The following is a 23,417-nucleotide window of genomic DNA, read 5'->3' on the forward strand; positions in this document are numbered from 1 at the left end:
CCTCACCCCTCTCAACGTGCACCCCACCTGTTTCTTATTGCTCGTCAGAGCTGCCAGTCGCTCACTTCCGCGCTGAAGTAGAGGAGTTTCACGCAAGACCCCCTCCCCGGGGGTCCTTGCCGATGTGCTGGCCGCACCCTGAGCTCGCCAAAGCAGTTCGATCACGACACATCTTCTTGCAGCTCAGCTCTGAACGTCGATGTGTGGGCAGCATAGCGGCACCCCCATATTCTCTCTTGACATTGATTCCTGAGTTTGCGACAGAGGTCGAATATCTTCCTCGTAAGTTAATAGAACGGATGGATTCAGTTGCCAGGTCACTGCACAATACGACACTTCGGATATGTGAACAAGCGTGTGAATTGAAGATGAAGTTAACAATGATATCGACACTTTGTGAGGTGACCATCTAGGAACGAGCATGAAGCAGACGAGGGGTTCGTACTGCCTCAGCATCTGCTCTACTGCAGGCTGAGGGACGCATATCTCTCCTGCTTTGCTGTGGTGCTTAGACCCCATCAGTCCAATGTATCAAACCACTGCCTCGACCTCAAATCTGACATGTTGTCTGCATGAGAAGTCCTTTTCCGAAGCAAAGTTGATCCAACGAGAGGCGTAGAGAGAACTACTGCCTCAGAGACGCCAGAGGCTAAGCAGATATATTCAGACGATTCCTCCCGGCCCTATTGCACAACTGTGAATGACACAATGGTGAAGGCGTACACGTCGGAGATGCGCACCTGGAGAGCAACTAGCTCGAGATGTCCTTATGGAGAGTATTTGGGTGGTAGGTCCGGGAACGGAGGCTGTTCGTAAGGAATGTATTTGAAAGCTCGCATAACGGGTGATGATTTTCTTGTGAATGCAGAGCAGAGCCTCTTCTGCAGACTCGCACGCCACCGAGGACCAGATCGGGTTTCGTGCTTCGTATTCGACATCTTTTGCGGCTGCATTCTTTCGGTGTCTTCCGCATTGACAATGTGCAGGGAGTAGATATATTCGAGAGCCGTAGGCGCCGTGCGAGCACTTGGCGCGTATGGTCACGCAGATGTCTTACAAATTCGAGGGGAAAGGGAAGGGGGAGGGGTTGCGTGCGCAACTCCAGCCGCGCGGCTGGCAAACATATGGCGACTAAATTACAGCTCATGCGCGGAATCCACGCTACGTTGACGATCCTCAAGTCGGCCCATACATCCGTCGATGCTGGACTCGGGGAAACCACGAGCAAGGAGGGAAATAGAACTGATTATGAACACATGTCTTCATGAATTACTCTTGTAAACGGTGTAGATGATTCAAACTAACGTAAACTTTTCGTCGCCACACCAACATCGATTCAATGGCGTCGCTCGCAGTGTAGACGGCTGCACTTCCACAGCACGCTCAGGCAAGATATCTGACAGACTGTCACACCACAGCTAGCCTTTGTTCGGTGGAAGATGGCTCATATGAAGACACGGAGAGCCTGCTGGTAAGAAGTGACCAGAAGAGCTATGCTTGCCTCAGCTTGTCTGCCAGATACGGTACGCAAATCTGACGGCTCCGCACGGCGTATCAACATGGAGCAAGAACGTCCATGGTTCGTCTTCGTCTCAGCGAGCCCTCATCGACTTGCGATTCTTCTTGATTACCAAGGGAGCGACGACTGTACCGGGGGCACAGATGCATAGGGCGCGCGGCAGGGGGTCTTCCACGAGTTGTAATCTCTGTTTGTGGACGAGGTCTTCGGTCGAGCATGGGAAGCCACTGATGCGTTGCTGATTCTGGTTTCCGATGTTGAGAAGAATGCTGATCTCCTCGGCTCGATTCCGAACGTAAAATTGGACATGCTTGCAAAATTTCTTGCACCGCTCGCAGGTGTCCTGTTCTTCCTCCAAGACCCCAAGAAAGTCCTGGCCTTTCAAGAATTCCAGATCTGCGCATGCGGGCTCCGCCTCCCGCAGGTATGAGAGAATGCGGTCACCATCTCCCCGCACTCGAATCGTGCCCGAACACAGATAGAACCCTTGGCCATCGAGTTGTGGGATGTCATCGAGTTCGAAGAAGAAGCAGGACGCCAGCAACGTGCGCTTCACCTGCAACAACTTGCCATCGTCTCTGAGCACGTGCACGTTGTTTCGGAGCGCCTCCATCGCTCGGACGTCGTCCAGCCGAGACACGGCCTCGGACAAGGGGATGTTGAGGCGGAAGTGTCCCGTCTTTGCATCGGTGCTGAGGTGATTGCTGAGCTGGCGCCATGCGACCTCCCCGTCCATGCCGGACATGAAAGACCGATAAATTCGGGGGATAAAGGAGTCTTTGAATCGGCCCCGGGATGGTGGTGCGGGAATCGGCGCCGTCTCTTGCGTGGTCCCCGTGCCGAGCGACAGCATGACGTCCACCTTCGTCGACGCGGACCAGACTTGTCGGACTTCGGCGAGTCCCACGTTGACCGGATTGTTGAGCCTCAAGCCGCCGTCTTGGAAAGTCCCCACGTTGGGAACTTTCGCGGTGCGGAAGAACCTGCTCGAGGGTTTAGCGAAGTCGCTGCCAGCTGTGATGCACTAGCACTCACGCAGGTGCCGCAGATGTTGCTCGTCCTCTGGGCGAAGTCAGCAGAAGTCCTCACCGCGTGTTGCAAGACTTACGCTTCCCACAATAGAAGCTCTTGCTCCACATCGTCGGGCCTTAGGTGTTGATAGCCTGCCATGGTCAGCGGGGAGTGGAGGCGGGGTGTTCTCCGCCGCGCTGATCGTACCGCACTGGGGGTCACGATCCGCCCGTCCATTGTAATTGGTGAAGATGAAAGGCGAAGCTTCGGTGATGTTCGTGGCCGTCACCGCAAATTTATAGCGAGACACCGCATTGTGAGGGTAATCGAACACGCGCACGTAGCGTCCGAAGCTGTCTTGCAGGGCCGAGTCGAGGACCGCTTCCTTGTACAGCGCGTCGTTCAGCAACAAGCGAACGTAGGGGAGACCGGCGAGAGCGGACCACGAACCCCGCGAGGCCGCGCCGAAGATTTCGCCCGTCAGCCGGCTGAAGGTGTCTTCGCATTGCGCCAGCGGCCACTGCTTCGCGAATAGGCCGAGGGTGATCAGTCCCCCTGTCCACGAGTGAGCGTTGCGCGTGTGGGGAGTGCGGGAGACGTACCCGCGCTTGTTCCACAAGCAAGATCGAAGAACTCTTGGATGGTGCAATCACTCCCGAACGAGTTTTGGAGGAATCGCAGGAACTCCAAGGGCACGACACCTCGAACCCCTCCCCCATCGATGCTGATCACGCGAACTCCCGCCGTGGGCGGTTTCAGAAATACCGTCAGAGTCGCGGGTTGGAGGCACAAACCGCATCTTCGCAATCGGTACCCATGCTCTCGTTCGAGCATCGCCTCGCCCCACATTGGCACACACGCGTCACATACGGCATGCCTGCAATCCAGCACATGCTCGGGAGCGTGCGCGAAGCAATAAAAGCACGTGCGGTTGGACACGAAACGACTCCACCGGACTTGGCCCGAGGTGGCCGTCAGGTTCTTCGCATGGAGATCCGCCGCCTGCTGGCCCCTTCGCTGCATGATCGCAAATTGATGCAGGAGATGTGCTCGCACGAGACCGACCATGTGAAACCCGAACGCGGCGACGCCCTTGCCGTCGCCCAGATAGGCGTTCCCGAACAGACGATGCAGCTCGTCCCGGTATGCGCGCTTGAACACATAACTGGGAGCGAATCCTGATCGAATCAGCCGGCAATCGATACAAGTGAGGACGAGGACGACTTACGGTGTGCGCCTGGCGGATACGCTTCCATCAGGATCGATGATGCCAGCACGGATGCGAGAGTATCGAAATGGAGCTGTCGCTCCATCGCCATATCCACGAACACGTGGACGTGCCGCAGGAGTTCCGACGGGCGGTGTCCGTGCTCGCGAAAGCATGCGAACGCATCGAACGGTTCCCGAACCGACCGACAGAAATGCCCCAGGGTATGTGGGAACAGCCAGGCAAGATGCTGTGCGGAGAACAGGCACATATGTGCGTGCTTCGCCGCTCTAGCATGGGCGAGTTGATCTTTGATCATCTGGCGCATCGGCGTATACATCGCGCGATTCGACCCTCCGCGAGCCGTGTGCTCGATGCGCATCGACGAGAACATGGCTTGAAATTCAGGCGCCGTCGCCATGGCCCTCAAGCTGTCACATTCCAGCTGATTCGTTGCCGTGTTCGACCCGGCACTGATGACCACCAGGCGAGGGCGCACTTGTGGAGGGAGCGTCGTTGCCGAGCCATGATCACACCACGTCCAGAGGATGTCTGCAACACCCGGCAGCCCGCCCACATCGTCTGCGAAGATAACCGCTACGTCTGCGAGCGGCAACACCACTCTGGTGAGAAGGAGGTCTTGGATGTTTGCGTGTGGGGAGTCGGCAGAGTTTGCCCACTCGATTCGTTTCGTCTTGATCTCGTGGCAGGTGGCCGGGATGCATCGCGGCGGCAGTCCCACGAAGGGGTTGACATCGATGAAGAGGAGTGGGTGCCGCGCCGAAATCGTGTCCGTGTCGACGTAAATGCTGGCCAGTGTCTCCGTCCGCTTGGAGGCATTGTTGCCAGGGAAGAACTGCCGCAGTGCCGCTTTCTTTTCCTTGTGCCCCACGAATAACGCGACGCCCGGGTGTTGCATGCGTGGGGCATTGAGGCACGTGATCAGCCGCTGCATTCGGCCCGGGTCCACCACGGATGACTGATATGCTTCCACCAGCGCCACATGCGAACATCGTGACATTGTGAAAAGAGACTGAGCGTTCCCGATGCGTGGAAGTGCGCGCCCTCTCATATGGGCTTCTGCATCTGCGAGCATCTGGCACAGATGTCGCGCCAGCGGTTGGAATTTCTCCCCCGGGGTCTGAGCCGCGCGGGCAGAGAGCCTGGCGGCAACAGAGGCCGGCGGTCCAGAGGACGGCGCATAGTCGCGATAGCACCTTGCGCCCGTCATCGCGTATCCACCGAAGCCCCCGGACAGCTGCCTCCCTCGAAGTCGTAGCAAGCAATGCGCAGTGGACGCCATGGGACGTCCGATGTCGCCACGTGGATGCCCTGGAGCTTCCTGTCACTGTGCCACTGCAGGCGGTCTCCCAATCCATGGACCGTTCAACATGAAAGAGTTCCCCGACAAGGGATGCACGGCGCTGGTTGTGATCCAGACCTTCTCGCGACATCGCAGGACCGACGGACAGGTGGAAGGGAGATGGAAGTGACAGCGAAGGTCGGAGGCACCAATGCAAAAGACAATCAATTTGGAGCGTCCGACTGAGGTCACAAAGCTCATCGAAACATTCCTTCGAGCGACTACGAACCAGAAAGCGAAGCACGTCGACCATACGAGAACAAGGGCCCTGCACAATCTTGCCCATCCACCGCGCGATCTCGTCCTCCACCGCGTGTAGCAGCCCTCACCCGCAGTTGGCTAGTGCTCCATAGCCCGCGATGTCTCGCATGCACTCTCCACCATCGCGACCGCACTGTCAGACCGCGTCAGCGTTGCCTCGTGAGTCGTCACAGACCGGACCTACCAGCGCGTTAGGGTCACATTGCAGGCCGGTGGTATTGTAGTCGTGCAGAAAGCATTCGTTCAGGGACTGTGAGCAAACCTGTGCGGGTCAGAACGTCGCCGGGTCGAATGCATCGGATGACTTGCCCCTTTCCGGTATCGCCCGACTGATCCTCGCGAGCAGTTGTATGTAAAGTGGTCTGACAACAGGTTGATTCCTCTGTGGTCGAACCAGCTCAACGGCATGACGCCTCGGCAAGTGAGGTTTTGCAGGCCACTGGGGACAGGTCAGCCGCTGCTTCGGGAGAACTTCTGACATGACCGCTTACGCCCAGAGAGAGCACGAATAGCCTTCTTGGATCTTCACAGATTTGATAGGGATGTGGAATGCGGAGGTCGGTGAAGGCACTACGACGGAGTGAGCCTGTCGAACCGGACCTTCGAGCATGTCGGACTCACCACAAACGTTTTCCTGCACATCCAGAGCGCGACATTCTCCGCCGAAGGTGTCGTTGGTGCACCACAGGATGCCAACACCATTCCAGTCGCCATCGTGCATGTTCGAAGCGGAGCACACATGGCGAATCAACTGTCCGCACAACAGAAGGTAGATGCGTCTGAACACCATCGCACATATTGGTCTCCGCTGCCCGAGTCACGGACTGCGGCAGCCTTTTATACGCGGAGGCATCTCATTCGCACGTCATGTCTCCAGTGTTGACCCCGGGGTCATGGTCACGGCATCGAGGCAGTGGTGCTCGACGGGAACTCTCGGGTGGGCAATGCCCGATGGGGTCTTCCTCGCGCAGCGCCATTGTATTACGTGAAACCAATCGTCCCTCTGGACAGAACTGGACATACAGATGAGGCATAGCATTGGCTCTTGCAGTCCTCGCAGGCAAGAGCACTCATCTATCATAGGATGCTGGATATGGCTAATCAGCGGCCGCTTTCACATTTGCTTCAAACGCCCGACCCACGTTTCCTGCCGGATTGTATTCGCAGACCAAGTACGCACCATGGACCTTGGTTCCGACAAGAGACTGACATTGTGCAATGGCGCAACCGACCTCGGTGGTGTCCCGCCACACCAGCTGCGTGAAGTGCCCAGTGGCCAAGGAGAAACCCTCCTTCTCATAGTCATACTCGACCTCTTCGCCAGCCCAGGCATCAACCGCGAGGGTGGCATTCACGAAACCAGCAGCTATGTTCTCTCCGTACGGACCTCCACTATGTCCCCAGATGCATCCTGCTGCCCAGCCCTGAGCGAAATGGGCGAGAGTGCTGTTCCACGCTACCGGGCGCGCAGCATGCCGAGAGCGGTAGTAGTTCGTACTGTTGAGAATTTCCGACTCCAGCGACCCATTGTGGAAACCAGGTCGTGGAGTCCAGGTTGCGAGGGCCAACGCGCGGGACGTGGAGGGCGACGCTGTCGCTGATCCTTCTCCGCTGGCGGAAGAGCATCGAATGGTGCTGAGTACGATGGTCGCTGTTGTGTAACATAGCATTGTCGTGACGCTCGTTGCCAACATCTTGAGATATTGTCGACGTCAACACTTCGTTCCTCGGCGTTCGTGACGTTGATCGTGCCAGTCCGCGATCTAAATAGCAACCATGACTCTTTTGCGACAAGGAGGGGAAGAGACCCGATATGCTTGCGACCGTGGACTTGGATCGACACGTTGACGTACTGCAAATCAGAGGAAACGACCGTCTAACTTACGTGCGAGAGGCCTACAGCCGTACTCGCTCGCAGCGATCGTCGAATGGGATCACAAACCTCGTGTTGGACAGAGGGGGGAACAGAATTTCGGGCAAAAAGATCGTGGAGAAGCCTCGGGGTTGGAGAACGGAAAAGAACCCCGGGGGTGCAGAGGTGGGCAGGTTCCGCGTGGGATCGTGTTTCTCGACTTCGGGCATCCATGTACATGTACACAGTCACCATTCATGTTTGCATCGAACGGCTTGACACCTCCCCACTGTCGTTGTCGGCCACATCCACTTCTCTCTCTCGAAGACATCATGTGTCACCTCTCGCGCACAGTCATTCTCTTCATTGCCATCCTCACGGTCTCGGCCTCCAACATCGACCTTGCAATCGGCTCTGTCGGAGCAGAGGTCTGGTTCGGAAGGCGATCGTCCACGGTCCTGGGTCCAACCCGCTCACTCATGGCGAATGTCACCTCGACGGCAACGCTTGCGACCTCGGCTCCGATCACCTCACCCTGCACCGTCAAATCGTCCAGTGCTCCGACGGTAGCGAGCCAGACGCAAATCGTGGAGGTGAGCAGTTGGAATCTGACCTTCCACCCCGACACTCTGCATGCGTCGAAAGGCACAATCCTCGAGTTCCACATCGCTCGTCCCGACGTGGAACTGCACCTGCTCAGCTCTGCCAACTCGTCCAGGGTCTTCGATTTTGTTCCGGTACCCGGCCAGAGCTATCGAGCGGCAACATACCAGGTTGTCGACAGCAATGCACGCGTGTTTCATTGTGTGGATACAGCTTGTGGTGGCACGTGCCCGTCGACCGGACTCGATCCTCAGCGAGCCAAGGGGGACTTCCTTCTGAACGCAGCGCAGAACGATAACGGGGCGAAGTCGGACACTGGCCTCAACACTGTCTGGTATGCACGTTCTGGATCCACTGTGACAGCATCGAGGACAGTTGCTGCGGCTTCCGGACGAGCGTCGCTGGCGGGCACAGCTATGCCGAACACCAACACTTCAGCTCTGCAATCTGCGCCACTTCCGTCTACCTTATCGCAAATGGGCGCCGCCGTTGAGCGCAACGCGCTGTCCCCCTTCCGCATATTGGTCCTGCTGCTCAGCTCTTACACGGCGTGCACATAGATGGGATGTCGGGGGACTGAGGTCTGGTTGCAGGGCGCGAGGAATATGACGACCGACGTTGAGACAAGAATGGCGCACCTTTTGTGGTACAAGTGTGGCCTCATGCAGGACAGGAGATGGAGCGAAAGGAATCGCAAACGCGTAGACCTTAGAGCGTCCGGCATCCATTCTGACATTGGGTCAGTGGTGCGGAAGTGCTTCGGGCGATGTTTCGTATCTACATACTCACAGAATTAGCAGTCAGCAATATGAATTGCACAATGCCCTGCAGGAAAGGGGAACTCCTTATGTCGCTGTGTGCTCGAGCGTTGATGCATCCTGTGACCTCTCGACGCAGAAGCCACGACACGAATGGCCGTCCGGAACGGCGCGGTCCTTTCACTGCTTCTCGTTACGTACCATTTGCTGGCACAGCATTCACTCCACCTAAGTTAGTGTACAAATGGCGAGGCTCGGGGTGTGGCGAGATGAATGATCCCGTCGCTGTGGAGCATTCGCCTCCAGCTCGTGTTGGACAGCTGGGCACTCCATGAGCACGATGCTGCCTCTCGGCGGCAGTTTTGGTGAGAAGGGCTGTCCACGAGTCATGACAGCCTTGCGGGTGGCGGCGGACATGCATCGCCACGCCGCACAGGCACAGCGAATTGGGGGACCAGGATCAACTGATCGGGATCGGGAGCGAGCCGCGCTAAAGACGATGGCACATTTCACGAACTCCGAAGCGCGACCACTAGCGCGACGCGATGCGAGCATAAGCGCGCGGAAGGGGCTGGTCACCACCGGCAACAGTGCGGCAGTCTGGATACATGATGGCGTGGATCAAGCGCTGCATGGAGCTCCTAACATCCTTCACTGCGAGACGAGCCACCCTACGTAACGAGCCACTATACCGACCTTCGACTCGCTTGCTGCCAACTGAGAGTTTACGTGCCTGCTATCCATTCGGCGATTGCCTACGCGCTTTCTCTCTCTACGACCTGGGGCGTTACCAGAAATACATCGTGATGGTCTCTGTGTCGATCATTTCGCAAGCGCTTCAAATCGACTCTCCGACGGATAGCCCCTGCTAAAATGTAGCTGTGATGTTGCGGCAGACTTTCGGGAGTTGAGTACTGTAGTCCATCAGGCAAACAATACACCGTCTGCTTAAAGAATGATTCCACCCTACGTGTGAACAAACCGAGAGTTTCTCCGTTCACCAAGGCAGATCCATAGTTCGGCGGACAATATGAGACCCGTAATCGTGCTGACCTCATGCTGTAACGCACGTGCAGCTGTTTCAGCGCTATGCTGTCTCCAGATATGCTGTATAGTGGAGTGTGGCGCATAGTCGCGCGCTTCTCGATGTTTCTGAAGCAACGTGGGGTCCGCGCTTCTGCCTGCTGTCCGCTTTCGGACCACTTTTCGGGTACCTGCAGATCCCCCAGAAGGCAGATCCCCCAGAAACTCTGCTTCCTTCTTCCCGTTCCTCCACATTTCTTCCATACAGTAGTACGGAGCGTATGGACAAGGCCAGCCTAGCGCTGGCCGAAGATGCGTGCTCTGGCGTAGAGAGGTCTTTTCGCGCTCGGTCACAACACACTAATATTCCTCGCACCACGCTCCAGCATCGCGCGCGCGGACGGCCGTCGCTCAAGGCGAAGGCGGAAAGCCAACAGTACCTCGATCCGTGGGAAGAGAAGGCGCTGGTCGCGTTTCTCGTTCAGCAAGATGCACTTGGTCGACCTGTTCGAATCAAGTACGTAGGCTCGATCGCGTTTAGTCTCGCTCGCCAGCGGACGCCTTCGAAGAGACCCAGCAAACCGCCAGGCAAAAACTGGCCGCAGCACTTCTACAAGCGACATCCAGAGCTCAAAGCTAGTACGGCCAGGGCGCTCGATTGGAAGCGATACGAGATCCACGATAAAGTGGTGCATTGGTTTGATGTGATCGGACAGGTCTTGCAGGATCCGAACGTGTTGCGAGAGAACGTCTATAACATGGACGAGACGGGCATCATGCTTTCCCAGCGGGGCTCCGTCAAGGTTCTGGTAAGTAAGGAGGACTCACACAACTGCAGAGGTGCCCGCGTCAAGCGCGTCACGATCACGGCCATCGAGTGCGTGAGCGCGGATGGTAGGTATCTCCACCCCATGATCATCTGGCCCGCTGCCACTCACCGATCCAACTGGAGCACGTGGCCTACCCCCGGATGGCACTACGCATTCTCGGACAGCGGGTACACGGACTCATATCTCAGCTTACAGTAGCTGAAGCTGGTATTCGACCCTCAGACCAGAGATCGTACAGGACAGAGGCCGCGAGTGCTGATTTGTGATGGGTTTGGGACGCATGAAACTCTCGAAGTCCTGGAGTTCTGTTTCGCGAACAATATCACGCTGTGTCGCCTCCCTTCTCATACTTCCCATAAGCTGCAGCCCTGTGACATCTCCGTGTTCGGTCCGCTCAAAGCAGCCTATCGGGACCAAGTCGAACGTCTGGAACGTGGAGGCGTGGGGACGATCGGAAAAGAGCACTTTACGTATCTGTACAGCCCTGCGCGTGAGCGTGCCTTCACGTCGCGGAATATACGATCGGGCTGGGCCAAAGCTGGCCTGTTCCCGTTCGATCCGGCGAAAGTGGTGAAAGACTTACCTCAGGCGAATATCAGACCAGCAGGACTGCCGCCTGGCGCGGTGCAGCAAGATCCGGTTTCCCACGACCCGACGCCGCATATTCCGGTAACACCCAAGACTCCCGTGACTCCCGTATCGGCGGAAGGGGTTCACGCCCTGCACAATCTGATGAAGCACGATACCGACACGCTCGATGTGACGCGTCGGCAGCGTTTCCAGAAACACCTCGTGAAGCTCACTAATGCAACACATCTGTCGTTCGCCGAACGCGCCCTTCTTCGAGAACAGAATCAATTTTTGGCCAAGATCAATAATGAAGCGAAAGCCCGTCGATCGACCAAGACCGAGATTATCGGAACGGCAAGAGTAATGAGCTACGAAGACTTGGCACAAGCACGAATGGATCGTGCCCTGAAAGAGGCTGAGAAGGAGGCAAAGAAAGCCGAAAAAGAGGCCAAGAAAGCTGGCAGCGCCAGGTCCAGGCCAAAGCCGCTTGCACCTAATAGCGAAACCCAAGACTTCCGTGATACAGAAGCTTTGCGGGTCGGCATTGAGGCTCAAGAAGGTCGATTCATGCCGGGGCCATGTAGGGCTCCTGTGGCGCGGATGTGGTAGCAAAGGAATTGCAGTATCATGTTCCCGTGGGGCGTTTTCTTCTTTTTGAGATTCGTATTCCGGGAACTCGTGACGTTTTGATGATCGATCACAGTCTCCAAGAGTCACTTCCAGTAGCTGAACGGTGGCTACGGCGGCGGCCGATGCAGATGTGGCGACGATGCTAGAGTGAAGTGAGAGACACAGGCATCGCCTTGCTTAGAAAATGCCAAGATAGCAAGGACAGACGCACTTCAGCTCGTCTTCTCGACGCGTTCTAGTTATATCAGTCTTCTGTTGTATTTTGACGGCATTGGCTCAAAGAAAATGCTGCAGCACTGATTGAACAATTTAGCTTGTCTTTCTGTTGTCTTTCTCTCGTTCAACGAAGTTCAGATCCGTGTGACCGGTTGGTGCCTCAGGAATCCAAACCAAGCTACGCGAAGTTCCTGTGCTCCGTCCCACTCCCCGAATCCCTTGCAAAAGAGATCCTGCTTACACCGCTCAGAGACGGGCAACACTGCAGATAGCTTACAGTCGTCGATGCGCGCAAGCGCAATCGGCCTTCATGAAGCCGTACATTTTGTCCGCGCACGATGTCTCGCTTCCGCACGCGGTGCACGAGGCTGTGGGTGCGCCATCATGCAAGAGCTCAGCCTTCTGACCGGTCGCCTCGAGCTGCACAGCTCAGCGGCGCGATTTGCAACCCTCCATAGCGCACGGCACATCAGGGAACACAGAAACACTTCGATCAACATACGCAGGTCAACCGAGTGCTACAGACCACGCCGAATGCGATAAACCATGCGACTGCTCTGCGTCCAGAGTCTCACGCCCCGCCAGTTCGACGAAGCGAAGAAACCGCCGCCCTACGCGATCGCGTCGCACCGATGGTGCGACTCCGAAGTGACCTTGGAAGACGTAGAAAGCGGCCGGAACACAGACTCTGCTGGCTACAAGAAGGTGCAAGGTTTTGCGGAGTATATCAAGAACAAAGTGCCTCGGATCAAATGGCTCTGGATCGATACCTGCTGCATTGACAAGAAGAACGCTGTAGAGTTGTCATTTTCCATCAATTCGATGTTCAGATGGTATCGCGATGCGGAGCTCTGTCTGGCCTACCTTGGCGACGTCAAGACCGTTGGCGATATCGATAGCTTTCGGCGAAGTGTTTGGTTCACAAGAGGCTGGACCTTACAGGAGCTGCTCGCACCACAAACCGTGGTCTTCCTCACGGAACAATGGGAGGTGATTGGGAACAAGGGCGCCTCGTCCGGTAAATGTCTTGTGACAATTACCGGGCCTGTGCTTGAAGACCAGCTTGCTCAGATTACGGGCATTCCGAGAGAAATTTTGCACAATTATGAGGCGAGCTCTCGTCTTGATACTAGCGAAAAGCGTAGATGGATGGATGGCAGAATCACCACGCGCGAAGAGGACATCTATTATGCCATGCTTGGTATCCTTGATCTTGGCCTGGTCGTCAACTATGGCGAAGGACGTGCAAGAGCCGAACAGCGCCTTTTAGCGGCGATCGATGCCCAAAGGGTTGATCTCTCGAGACTGACTGTGGTGCGCGACGCAGTGTTCAACTCGTCAGCAGAAGAAAGAACGTCGGTCTGTTTGGAGGGAACGCGGTCAGAGATCCTATGCGGCATTCAGCAGTGGGCAAACGCACCGAACAGCAAATTCATTTTCTGGCTTTGTGGCAAGGCTGGCACCGGGAAGTCGACCATCAGTCGTACGACTGCGAAGAGGCTGGATGAGCCGCACATGCTCGAACAGAAGGCATGCTTGGGCGCCAGTTTCTTCTTCAAGCGAGGCGAACAGGACCGAAGCAACGCCAAGCTGTTCTTTGCGACGATCGTGGCGCAACTTGCCGATCGGATTCCTGCCATGCGCAGACCTATCTTGGCCGCGCTTGATCACGACTCCTTCATCTGCAGTAGAGGCCTGCAAGAACAGTTTGAGAAGCTACTTCTGCAGCCGGCGCTGAGCCTAGATACAGCGTCTCTGCCACGACAGAGACTCGTAATTGTGATCGACGCCCTCGACGAATGCGACCGAAGTACGGATATCCGATTATTTCTCAGGCTTCTTGCTCAAGTAGAGAGTGAGAGCAAGCTTCGGCTGCGCGTCTTTCTTACGAGCAGGCCGGAGCTTCCTATCCAGCTTGGATTTCGGGCGCTCGATGGAAGTCTCCATCATGATATTGTCCTTGAAGAGGTTCAAGCGGACACCATTCGTCGGGATATTCGTGCATACTTTGACGCTACGTTCTTCAAGATTAGAGGGGACAGAGACGACTCCGTACAGCTGCAACACTGGCCTAGCGAATCTGACCTTCAAGCGCTCGTCGACCTGGCGGTCCCCTTGTTTATCTTTGCCTCGACGGTGTGTCGGTTTCTATCGGAGACCAAACCTCGAAAGCGGCTCCAGTCAATTCTCGCGCAACGCCACGCCGCTATGTCTTCACACCTGGCCAGAACGTACCTGCCTATCCTCAACGATCTGCTTGAGGGCAAAATTCAAGCTGAGCGGAACGAACTGATCCAGGACTTTCGAAATATTGTGGGCCCGATAATTCTGGCAGCAGACCCGCTTTCGATCTCCTCGCTCGCCGCTCTACTCTGCAACCAGTCGCAGGATGTTGAGGAAGAAGACATTCGCGAACTTCTCCGGCACCTGCATTCTGTTTTGGAGGTACCATCTAATCCGCATGACCCGGTGAGATTGCTGCACTTGTCGTTCCGCGACTTTCTCGTCGATCCGGAACGAGAAGATCGGGAAGGGTTCTGGATTGACGAGGTAGAAACACACGCAAAACTCGCCCAATATTGTCTTCGACGTTTGAACGAAGACGGGGTCTTGCGGCTTGATACGTGTCGTGTCGCGCAGCCCGGAACTCGGCGCTTCGAATTGTGTTCACAACAAATTCAGACACATATTCCACCAGACGTGGCCTACGCATGCAGCTACTGGCCTCTGCACATAATGAAGGGCCGATCTCGATTGCGTGACAACGGCGGAGTGCACAGGTTTCTACGTAGACACCTCTTGCACTGGCTGGAAGCTCTCAGCTGGCTTGGCAGAATTTCGAGCGCGATCGGTTATATCAGTGCCTTGTTGTCGATTGTAGACAGCGACAGCCATGACGTCACCAATTTTCTGCAGGACGCGAAACGATTCGTACTACGGAACCGATATGTCGCGGACCTGGCACCATTGCAATTATACCATTCTGCATTGGTATTCACTCCCACGCAGAGTATCGTCAGAAGGACCTTCTCTCACCAGATACCTCACATATGGGCGCGCATTCCGAAGGTTCCAGCGGATTGGAGTGCAGAAGTACAGAAGCTCGAAGGGCACGACAATTTTGTCACCGCGGTGGCGTTCTCGCCGGACGGGCAGGTCATCGCGTCGGCATCTGGTGACAGGACAGTGCGGGTGTGGAACGCGGCGACGGGCGAGCAGACGCAGAAGCTCGAAGGGCACGACGACAGGGTCACCGCGGTGGCGATCTCGCCGGACGGGCAGGTCATCGCGTCGGCATCTTATGACCAGACGGTGCGGGTGTGGAACGCGGCGACGGGCGAGCAGACGCAGAAGCTCGAAGGGCACGACGACAGGGTCACCGCGGTGGCGTTCTCGCCGGACGGGCAGGTCATCGCGTCGGCATCTCGGGACAAGACGGTGCGGGTGTGGAACGCGGCGACGGGCGAGCAGACGCAGAAGCTCGAAGGGCACGACGGGGAGGTCACCGCGGTGGCGTTCTCGCCGGACGGGCAGGTCATCGCGTCGGCATCAGATGACCACACGGTGCGACTGTGGAGCGCGGCGACGGGCGAGCAAACGCAGAAGCTCGAAGGGTACGGCGGTCTTGTTAACGAAGTGGCGTTCTCGCCGGACGGGCAGGTCATCGCGTCGGCATCATACGACCAGACGGTGCGACTGTGGAGCGCGGCGACGGGCGAGCAAACGCAGAAGCTCGAAGGGCACGACGACTTGGTCACCGAGGTGGCGTTCTCGCCGGACGGGCAGGTCATCGCGTCGGCATCACATGACCAGACGGTGCGGGTGTGGAACGCAGCGACAGGCCAGATAATTCACCTCATTCCTGACGTCCATGTCACGAGCCGATCTTCCTTGGTTTTCTCTGAAGATGGCAATTGCCTGCGGACTAGTGCTGGAGAGTTCCACATTCCCTCTCGTGGTTTCATTATGCCTTCCAGTACTCACATACGGACATCCGCCCTGGAGCTCAGAGACCAGTGGATATGCAACGAGGGCGCAGACATATTATGGCTGCCCCACGAATATCGGGGAAGCCGCTCAGCAGCATACGAGAAATCGCTGGTAATTGGACAATTTTCCGGCGCCGTAAGCATCTTCAGACTAAAATGAGACACTGTTTTGTATACTGTAAGTTAATACTTACTTAAATTCCTTTGCCTGCACAACAGTTTGAATACATAAATTGGCATGTTCGCTGCGGGCAAATGGGAGTTGAACTAATGCTGCCTTGGTGCCCTCGCCACGAGCGACCATGCGCGACTAGAGCGTGGTGCGGCAAACATTAATGCGGTGCGTAGTAATGGGAAAGCAGGAACCAGAGTTTCCGGGGGATCTGCAGATACCCGAAAACTGGTCCGAAAGCGGACAGCAGGCAGAAGCGCCGACTCCACGTGGCTTCAAGAAACATCGAGAAGCACGCGACAATGCGCCACACTCCACTACACGACATATCCGGAGACAGCATAGCGCTAGAACAGGTTTACGTGTTTGATGGACTGAGGTCAGCACGATTACAGGCCTCACATTCACCAGCGGACTATACATCTGCCTTGACGAACGGAGAAACTCTCGGGTTGCACGACGCCTTGCCCATACACTTCCTGAAGCCGCAGACATGTAGAATGCCCTATGGGCTACAGTGTCCGCCCTACGAGAGCTGGAAGTAAGACGACAGCCCCGGAGTAGCAGGGGCCAGTCGTTGACGAGTCGATTTGCAGCATCTGCATAATAGCCCGCAGCACGATCACCATCATCCCCTTCCTGTAATCCTCGAGGCAGTGGACGAAGAATGTGATGCATAGTGACGATACAGGGCCGATCAATGCGCAAGTCTGTTGGAAAAGGTGGACGCTGCATTTTTCTGTACGTTGGCTCGCCTCACAGGGTGGCTCCCCATGGCGGGAGGGACAGTAGCAGGGGCTAGACGTCGGAGACTCAACTTGCAGCGTTTGCGAAATGATCGACAAAGAGACCACCATGATGTATTTCTGGTAATGCCTCAGGTGGTAGAGAGAGAAAGCGCGCAGGCAGTCCCCGAATCGATAGCAGAAGCGTAGACTCCCAGCTGGCAGCAAGCGAGTCCAATGTTTGTATAGTGGCTCGTCACGTAGGGTGGCTCGTCTCACAGTGAAGGATGTTACCTAAAACGGACAGTGTGTCGGCTCAACTTCGAGAGCGCCGTGACTACCGATACATCGCGGAGTGCGCCTGCAATGCTCCTCGCAGTCTGGACTCCACGTGTCGACCACTCTCCCAAGACCCTGCCATATTCACTCTCCGTACGCCCAGCTGCGCGGATTCACGCACCGCGAGGCTTTGGCGTGTGGGAGCGCGGCGGCCTTCGCTCATCTTGCTCCCCGCATGCCACGAGAACTTCATGCTCCTCGAAAGACTCTTTGATCGAAGCGAGGCGAGGGACTTGTGGCCGTGCGCTTGGGACATCACGCAGAGACTCTGCTGGCTGATGCTGTAGCCTGTCAGCGCTGCGAGATGCATAGGCGACCGATGCTGTCCCACCTGGAGAACAATTTCCAATATAGGCTTGCTGAATCGGAGCTGGCGGACGGCAGACCCAAGCTGCTGACTTCTGATCCACGCGGATACGGCAGGTGGATTCCAGCATCGTTCTCGCAAGTCGAAAAGCTGATTGCGAGCTGCCAGAAGAGAGCAGCGGCCATAGGCAGCTTCCAGCTCACGGCGAGATCCGCAGACGTGACGCAAGATCTCCACGATCGCGTCCCAGTATACGTTCTTGGACGCAAAGAACAATAGACACGAATCTTCCAGGGGGGTCCATTTGTCTCCTTCCATCGCTCATGAGATGAGCAATCTGTCGCTGCATGTACCAGGAGAAAAATGCGCGAGCCCGCGCCCATATATCAAGCACGTAGGCGCTCGGAGCCCCCGGGGTCTTTCGTACGATGGTCGAAGCGGCTAGGAGAGGTTGAATATCCCAGCTTTGCCGCCCTCCAAGCACGGCCAATTCGATCCATGCCGCGAGTACGCTTTCTCCTCGACCCGGTGTCGTCGACCTGCGGGCCTCCTGTGGACGAAGAGTTGGATCTACTCCACGCATTCGAGGGCCATGTCCAGCACTGCGAGCAGTGCTATGAGAACGGATACGGGCGGAGACCTTTCCGGTACTGCTCTGTCGGCTACGCTCTCGCTTGTTCCCTAGCAGACGCTCTGGTGTTTCGAGACGGCCGCTTCGAGTCCCGCGGAATGGCACCCCGACCGATCAGAGTCGTGGAGGTGCCTTCGATATTCACAGCCGCTCGGAGTTTCTTGTCTGGACGAAGGTGTGTCACCCCATCCGCACTCGCACGCCCATCGCTGACAATCGCTGAGATCCCTCACGTATGGACCGCGTTGGAGCACTCGCACGCAACATCACGATTCGGCTCCGGGTCCAACGATTTCACCCCTGTGCTGGACGAGGGCGGAGCGATGGAGGTTTCGTGTGCGGGTGCGAGGGCGAGCATGTGACGAGCTAAGAATTACGATACGGAACGTTGCGTACAACTCTTCGCGATAGCGACTTGACCGAACGCCTATATCTCCCACACCAGATCCCACAAGATATCTCATCCACGTCTAGGCTGCCGCCGCATCATCAACATCCTGAATTTGATATCTCACGCCTTGATCGTTGCTTGCAACGTGTGTGGCAAATGGGGTCGCCAGCGACGCCGTTCCCAGTCTCTGTAGCTGCAGAGCATTCACATGAGCAGAGACCTTCTTCGACCACTGCTCCAAAGTTTGTTGATCCACTTCCACGCTTGTCAACCGGCTGTGACAACTGTCAGACGCGTTCCCGTTGTCTGAGGCCTTTGTACATACTAGGAAAGGTCAGAGATGGTTTTGGTGAGGCTCTCGAGGCCGCTCTCGAACCTGTGATTTGTCAGATCCAGAAGCCCTTCATTTGGTGAGACCATACGTGCCGCGCAAGCCGGTCCTCGAGCTGCTCCATTTTCGCGCCGCACGCACAGCGGCATTCCTCATGCATTGGTCTTTCCCCCGCAGCGTCTTCGTCGTGCCTCTCGACCTGCTGCGTTGGCCACGGTCCGGGATTGGTCTGCGCGAAAGCGAGATACTCGTGGTTCCAGTCGTCTTGCCACTGCGAGCTTTGCTCTATGCTCCACGAGTCCGTCATGGCGATGGGCAGTGATGCGACTTGCTATCGTAGCGGGCGTTGTTGGGACGGAGAGTATTACTTTCTGCGAAGGGCAGATCGGGTCATACTTCAGGGCGCGGATCATACAATGCGAGTCCAGCGTGTCGCATGGTGGACTGGCTGCTTTTCTCAGCAGACTTCGAGCGCGCGGTAATCATGCCTCGCCAGTACTGCCGACAGGCGCTAGCTAACAGGCGGCTCCCGGTCCGGGCGGCAAATCGTGCTGCGCGGCTGCATCCTGGGGGGTTCGACAATACTTGTTGCCTGGGAGCGGACGCGCGCGCCTGGAGAGGGTCGGACGTGCGGTCAAGCGCCAAGCATGGTGCCGGAAAGACGATATAAGTTCCGTACAGTCTGTCAGATGACTCGTCCTCATCTATTCCCAGCTGCCTGGCCAATCTATGAGGAACACATCTTCCAAGAAAACAATCTCGCCAGGTGCAACCATGACCTTGACACCGAGCTGCAAGTCGACCGCCGCAGAGGGGACCACTCCGCTTGCCGACCCGACCCCTGCCAACCATGCGCCCACGATGAACTCTTCCGCAGGTCCATCGTCGCATCGCCTCACTTCTTCACAGAGCGACCTCTGGATGCTTCAGAATTTGCATCGTCTGGCGATCCATAGTGGAACGGAAAGAAAGGCCCAAGAGTCCGTGCTCAACGCATTCTGGTCGAAGCTGTTGAACTATCAACACCTTGAGGCGCAGCATGTGCAGCTGCGAGAAAGCCATGCTTATCTGTCCGCTCATTGTGCGGAGAAAGAACGCCACATCCAGGCGTTGCGTCTACAGGTTGCGCAGAACGGCGCGGAGCGTGATATCTTCAAAGCCTTGGCCAAGATTCGTGATCGCATCGGCGGCTTCCCTGCAGATCACAGCGTTCGTGAAAACAGCGGGCCTCGCTTGACCGATCAATTACACCGATCCCGTGGCGAAACTGCTGAGGCTCTGAGGCAGTTCGGTGTGCTCCGATGGCAAAGTGATCGGGCGTTAGCACAGATGGACAAGATGCTCCAAAGCATATCATCGGTAACGGTGTGGCTGGAGGGTCAGAGCGGTGATATACAATCGAAATCTCCCCGGGGACGGAAGAGAAAGCGGACGGATGAAAATTCAGATCAGTAGAGAAGGTGTTTTCGTGGCCACAGGTGAGGAATGGCGTTAGTTGATACGGCCAGTTCTGGGCATGGGAGGACAGTCGGCGTTCGCGAGTGACATATATGGAGCTTGAATTCAAGTATTTGTTCCTCCCTCGGAACTCTTCAGCTCGCGGCTCTCCTCTCGAACGCATGCTGCGAAAATTGCAAAGTCTCACTGCAAGATGCTCCGCCGCACAACAAGGCGATGCCTATCAGGTACTTTGTGATCGCGACGTTCATTGCACCAATATTTCGGCTGGCTCAAAAGCTACTCAAGGGCCATGGAAGATGTGGCGAAAGCTGGCTAATCATGTGGGCACGCGCCGGCCCTCGTGCAGCTGCATCGCCTCCCCCGGGGTTGATTCTGCCATATATAGCCGACCCTGTACTGTTCTTATAGAGCGGAAAGTTGAGGATGTGGGCAACAGTGAAAATTATATGCACTCGAGGAACATAAGAACCATGAGACTACTACTCGCATGTTTGTTGTGTCAAGCCTGGGCGCACAGCTGGGTTGAACGGATGAACACAGCCGCGGGACGCCAGCTACAGCTTGCGTCTGTCGGCTATGCTCGCGGCAATGGTATGCTCCTCGGGCCACATGTTGGACACTGCAGTAACGAGGACAGTTCTCCGGACGGCTTCCGACTTCAACGATGACGCTATGACATATCTCTTGCCTCCCAACGGTCAAACTCAGGTGTTCCCGACAGACCATCTCTGCTCCGCTGGACAACGGCAGCAATATCAAACGGCAGATAGCCCTCGGCTCCGCGTGGGCCGTGGAGAGACCGTGGTGCTCCAGTGGAACGAAAACGGGCATATTACGAAACCTTGGAACAATCCACAAGGCAAGAACGGATCGGGGGAGGTATTCGTCTACGGAACGAACCAGAGTTCTCCCTCGGATATGCTCCTGGCCATACACCATGTCTGGACGGCAGATGGCCAAGGCGGCGACGGGCGTGGGCATCTGCTTTATCATGCACCTTTCGACGACGGACAGTGCTATCAGTACAGTGACGAGGTCGTGAGCTATAGTGCGATCGCTTCCAAACGTGCAAAGAACCACCCCGGACCTGGAAGCACCGATCCTGCACAAGGACTCAATCTCTGGTGCAGAGCCAACATCGTACTACCTGTCTTGCCGGTCAATACGACATACACCCTATATTGGATCTGGGACTGGCCGTTCACCTCACGGGATGCGCCCGCACAGCTGTACACCACGTGTATGGATATCGATATCGTCGCATGAGACGCCTAGCTTCATTCCCATCCCGGAGATAGAGACCATGATGTGACAATCGCGCTAGACCGTCGCACATGGCACTCCTCAAAGCAGGTCCACGTCGCTTGGCAGCCTCAGGATTGCACAGTCACTGAAAGTGTTGTGGACCGTCATAATCTTCTTGATTGGTTGACAGATAGCTTGATGTTCTCACAATATCCATGTCAAACCCGATCCACGTAACCTACTTCACTCAAAATACGCTCCTCGTAATGTCTCATACTTGACCCACTCCGCGCATACTTCTTCACGGGTCCAGCTGATCGTTTGGTAGTCTCGAGCCATCTCAGCACAGGTCAGCAGATCGTCCGTTTTGTTCGTCCTCATCGTACATACAATCTCGGCCACCTGACTGAATCTCGAAGGCTCAACGTCTCGCATGGCTCGGACCATTGCGTATTTGTCCGCGGTATGCCACTTCCGAATCCGCTTGCTCACTCGAATGTGCTCTTCGCGAGCCCATTTGGCACTGATGTCGTGCTGAGCCAGCAGCGACGTGGTGTGATTCGATATTCCCCAGAGGTCTAACAGTAGGAATACGCTCCTGCTGGGCTCCGGAACAGTATCCAGGCGGGATAGTTGACTCGCACAATAATGCGCCTCCACATCCCTGGCAACGGTCAGCGCATCGCAACGCAGATCAATGTGTGTCCCAACCTGAGCTCGTCGTCGAAGATGCAATACTTTCGCGGCTCCGGCGCTTGTAGCACAGGCCCATACGCCGCCGCATGGGTGGCCTCTTCCCTCAGGCGCGGAGCAGCATCCGCCTGCGAAGACGGATCCAGCATGAGCGGGAGAAGGGCCTGCGAAGGCCAGCCAAAACCGATGCTCGTCAGGGGCGGAAGAGTAATTGCTGGCGGAGACTGCACGGTCTCTGTCATGGGAGCATCCTCGGCCACGCTCATAGCAATCTCTGCGACGGGGAGAGCTTCGTCGCCAACTTCTGAACTGGGTGCGGCATGAACGAGCAATTCTTCCCTTTCAGACATCGGGCGCATTGGCACGGCCCCGTGGTCGACCACATCGGATATACGTTCCGTAAGATCATTGCTTGCGTCCATGATAGTCGCAATCGGGCGCAGGAAGCGTCAATGATAGTGCAAAGAGTGTCGCCACAAATAGGTGGATGTGCCCTGTGCCCCCTTTGTGCTGTTCAACTTATGCCAGCCGCCGAAGGTGAATCGCAAAGTAGCAGGAGGGGGTCATGGATTTCAGGGGAGGGGTCAATAGCGAGTTCATATATCACGGAGGTGGATGCGCGAAGGTCAGATGCAAACTCCTCCCATCTCGGTGAGCTCCTCAGTCGAACCGTGACGGCCCGCATTCGTTCGCGCCGTAGCAGGCATGGCAGCGAGACCCTCCTCCAGCAGATCCAAAGACAAATTCCGCCGACGCCACCAGACACTGAACAAGAAGGCCCACCAGATCGCCACGGACTGCGAAGCCAACGTCTACCTGGTCGTTCTTTTCCGTGGACAGTTCCATGTTTACAGCTCGCACGAACACCACGGATGGCCTCCGACACAAGAACAGATTGTTCGTTTGCCTCCCCCTCTCCATCGATGTGTCTGACGAGTCGTAGGACCAAAGCTTTCCTGTAGCGAAGAAGGCCAGGGTCACGGACATGAACCTGCCCGAGGCTGAAGTTCGGGTCGCGCCTGCAGTACTACGCCGCGAGGCCACACCCCCTGCCATGACCGGCGCGCTCTCGGCAGGATGCGAGGATGCTGTGCTCGAACTACGAGAGGCACAGGTCTGAAGGTCAGGGTGCAGCGCTTGCGGTGGCGGTCATCTGCGCGTATTGAGGTTGCTTTGGGAAAGCGGGTCTGGAGGCGTGGCTTGCGTGATTGCCGGCTTGCGCGCTAAGCGGCATACCCTCGCAGTATCCCCGACAACACCACGGTGAACACACAAGGTCTCGTACATTAG

The 23,417-nt window shown here is 56.5% G+C and overlaps 8 protein-coding genes across 8 annotated transcripts; 5 read left to right on the top strand and 3 right to left on the bottom strand.

The window, feature by feature from the left end:
- Positions 1 to 1,592: 1,592 nt before the first annotated feature.
- CKM354_001126600 (uncharacterized protein) lies at positions 1,593 to 4,758 on the bottom strand (the record flags this gene model as incomplete). The annotated part of the gene is made up of 6 exons (XM_044806748.1): positions 1,593 to 2,502; positions 2,555 to 2,581; positions 2,628 to 2,682; positions 2,738 to 3,085; positions 3,133 to 3,708; positions 3,759 to 4,758. 6 exons carry the CDS (start codon positions 4,756 to 4,758, stop codon positions 1,593 to 1,595), a joined length of 2,916 nt encoding a protein of 971 aa, XP_044662683.1.
- A 1,700-nt stretch (positions 4,759 to 6,458) lies between these two features.
- On the bottom strand, positions 6,459 to 7,055 carry CKM354_001126700 (uncharacterized protein; the record flags this gene model as incomplete). The annotated part of the gene is made up of 1 exon (XM_044806749.1): positions 6,459 to 7,055. One exon carries the CDS (start codon positions 7,053 to 7,055, stop codon positions 6,459 to 6,461), a length of 597 nt encoding a protein of 198 aa, XP_044662684.1.
- Positions 7,056 to 7,545: 490 nt separating this feature from the next.
- Positions 7,546 to 8,376, top strand: CKM354_001126800 (uncharacterized protein; the record flags this gene model as incomplete). Its single annotated transcript, XM_044806750.1, has 1 exon — positions 7,546 to 8,376. One exon carries the CDS (start codon positions 7,546 to 7,548, stop codon positions 8,374 to 8,376), a length of 831 nt encoding a protein of 276 aa, XP_044662685.1.
- A 1,979-nt stretch (positions 8,377 to 10,355) lies between these two features.
- Positions 10,356 to 11,606, top strand: CKM354_001126900 (uncharacterized protein; the record flags this gene model as incomplete). Its single annotated transcript, XM_044806751.1, has 2 exons — positions 10,356 to 10,478; positions 10,626 to 11,606. 2 exons carry the CDS (start codon positions 10,356 to 10,358, stop codon positions 11,604 to 11,606), a joined length of 1,104 nt encoding a protein of 367 aa, XP_044662686.1.
- A 783-nt stretch (positions 11,607 to 12,389) lies between these two features.
- Positions 12,390 to 14,439, top strand: CKM354_001127000 (uncharacterized protein; the record flags this gene model as incomplete). The annotated part of the gene is made up of 2 exons (XM_044806752.1): positions 12,390 to 14,312; positions 14,398 to 14,439. 2 exons carry the CDS (start codon positions 12,390 to 12,392, stop codon positions 14,437 to 14,439), a joined length of 1,965 nt encoding a protein of 654 aa, XP_044662687.1.
- A 5,018-nt stretch (positions 14,440 to 19,457) lies between these two features.
- CKM354_001127100 (uncharacterized protein) lies at positions 19,458 to 20,183 on the top strand (the record flags this gene model as incomplete). The annotated part of the gene is made up of 1 exon (XM_044806753.1): positions 19,458 to 20,183. One exon carries the CDS (start codon positions 19,458 to 19,460, stop codon positions 20,181 to 20,183), a length of 726 nt encoding a protein of 241 aa, XP_044662688.1.
- A 476-nt stretch (positions 20,184 to 20,659) lies between these two features.
- CKM354_001127200 (uncharacterized protein) lies at positions 20,660 to 21,455 on the top strand (the record flags this gene model as incomplete). The annotated part of the gene is made up of 2 exons (XM_044806754.1): positions 20,660 to 20,780; positions 20,827 to 21,455. 2 exons carry the CDS (start codon positions 20,660 to 20,662, stop codon positions 21,453 to 21,455), a joined length of 750 nt encoding a protein of 249 aa, XP_044662689.1.
- Positions 21,456 to 21,677: 222 nt separating this feature from the next.
- Positions 21,678 to 22,549, bottom strand: CKM354_001127300 (uncharacterized protein; the record flags this gene model as incomplete). Its single annotated transcript, XM_044806755.1, has 3 exons — positions 21,678 to 21,773; positions 21,825 to 22,098; positions 22,146 to 22,549. The coding sequence occupies 3 exons, from the start codon at positions 22,547 to 22,549 to the stop codon at positions 21,678 to 21,680; spliced, it is 774 nt and encodes a 257-aa protein (XP_044662690.1).
- Between the last annotated feature and the right edge of the window lie 868 nt (positions 22,550 to 23,417).

This window comes from Cercospora kikuchii (assembly GCF_019650295.1).
Source record: "Cercospora kikuchii DNA, contig_00008, whole genome shotgun sequence".
Taxonomy (NCBI): domain Eukaryota; kingdom Fungi; phylum Ascomycota; class Dothideomycetes; order Mycosphaerellales; family Mycosphaerellaceae; genus Cercospora; species Cercospora kikuchii.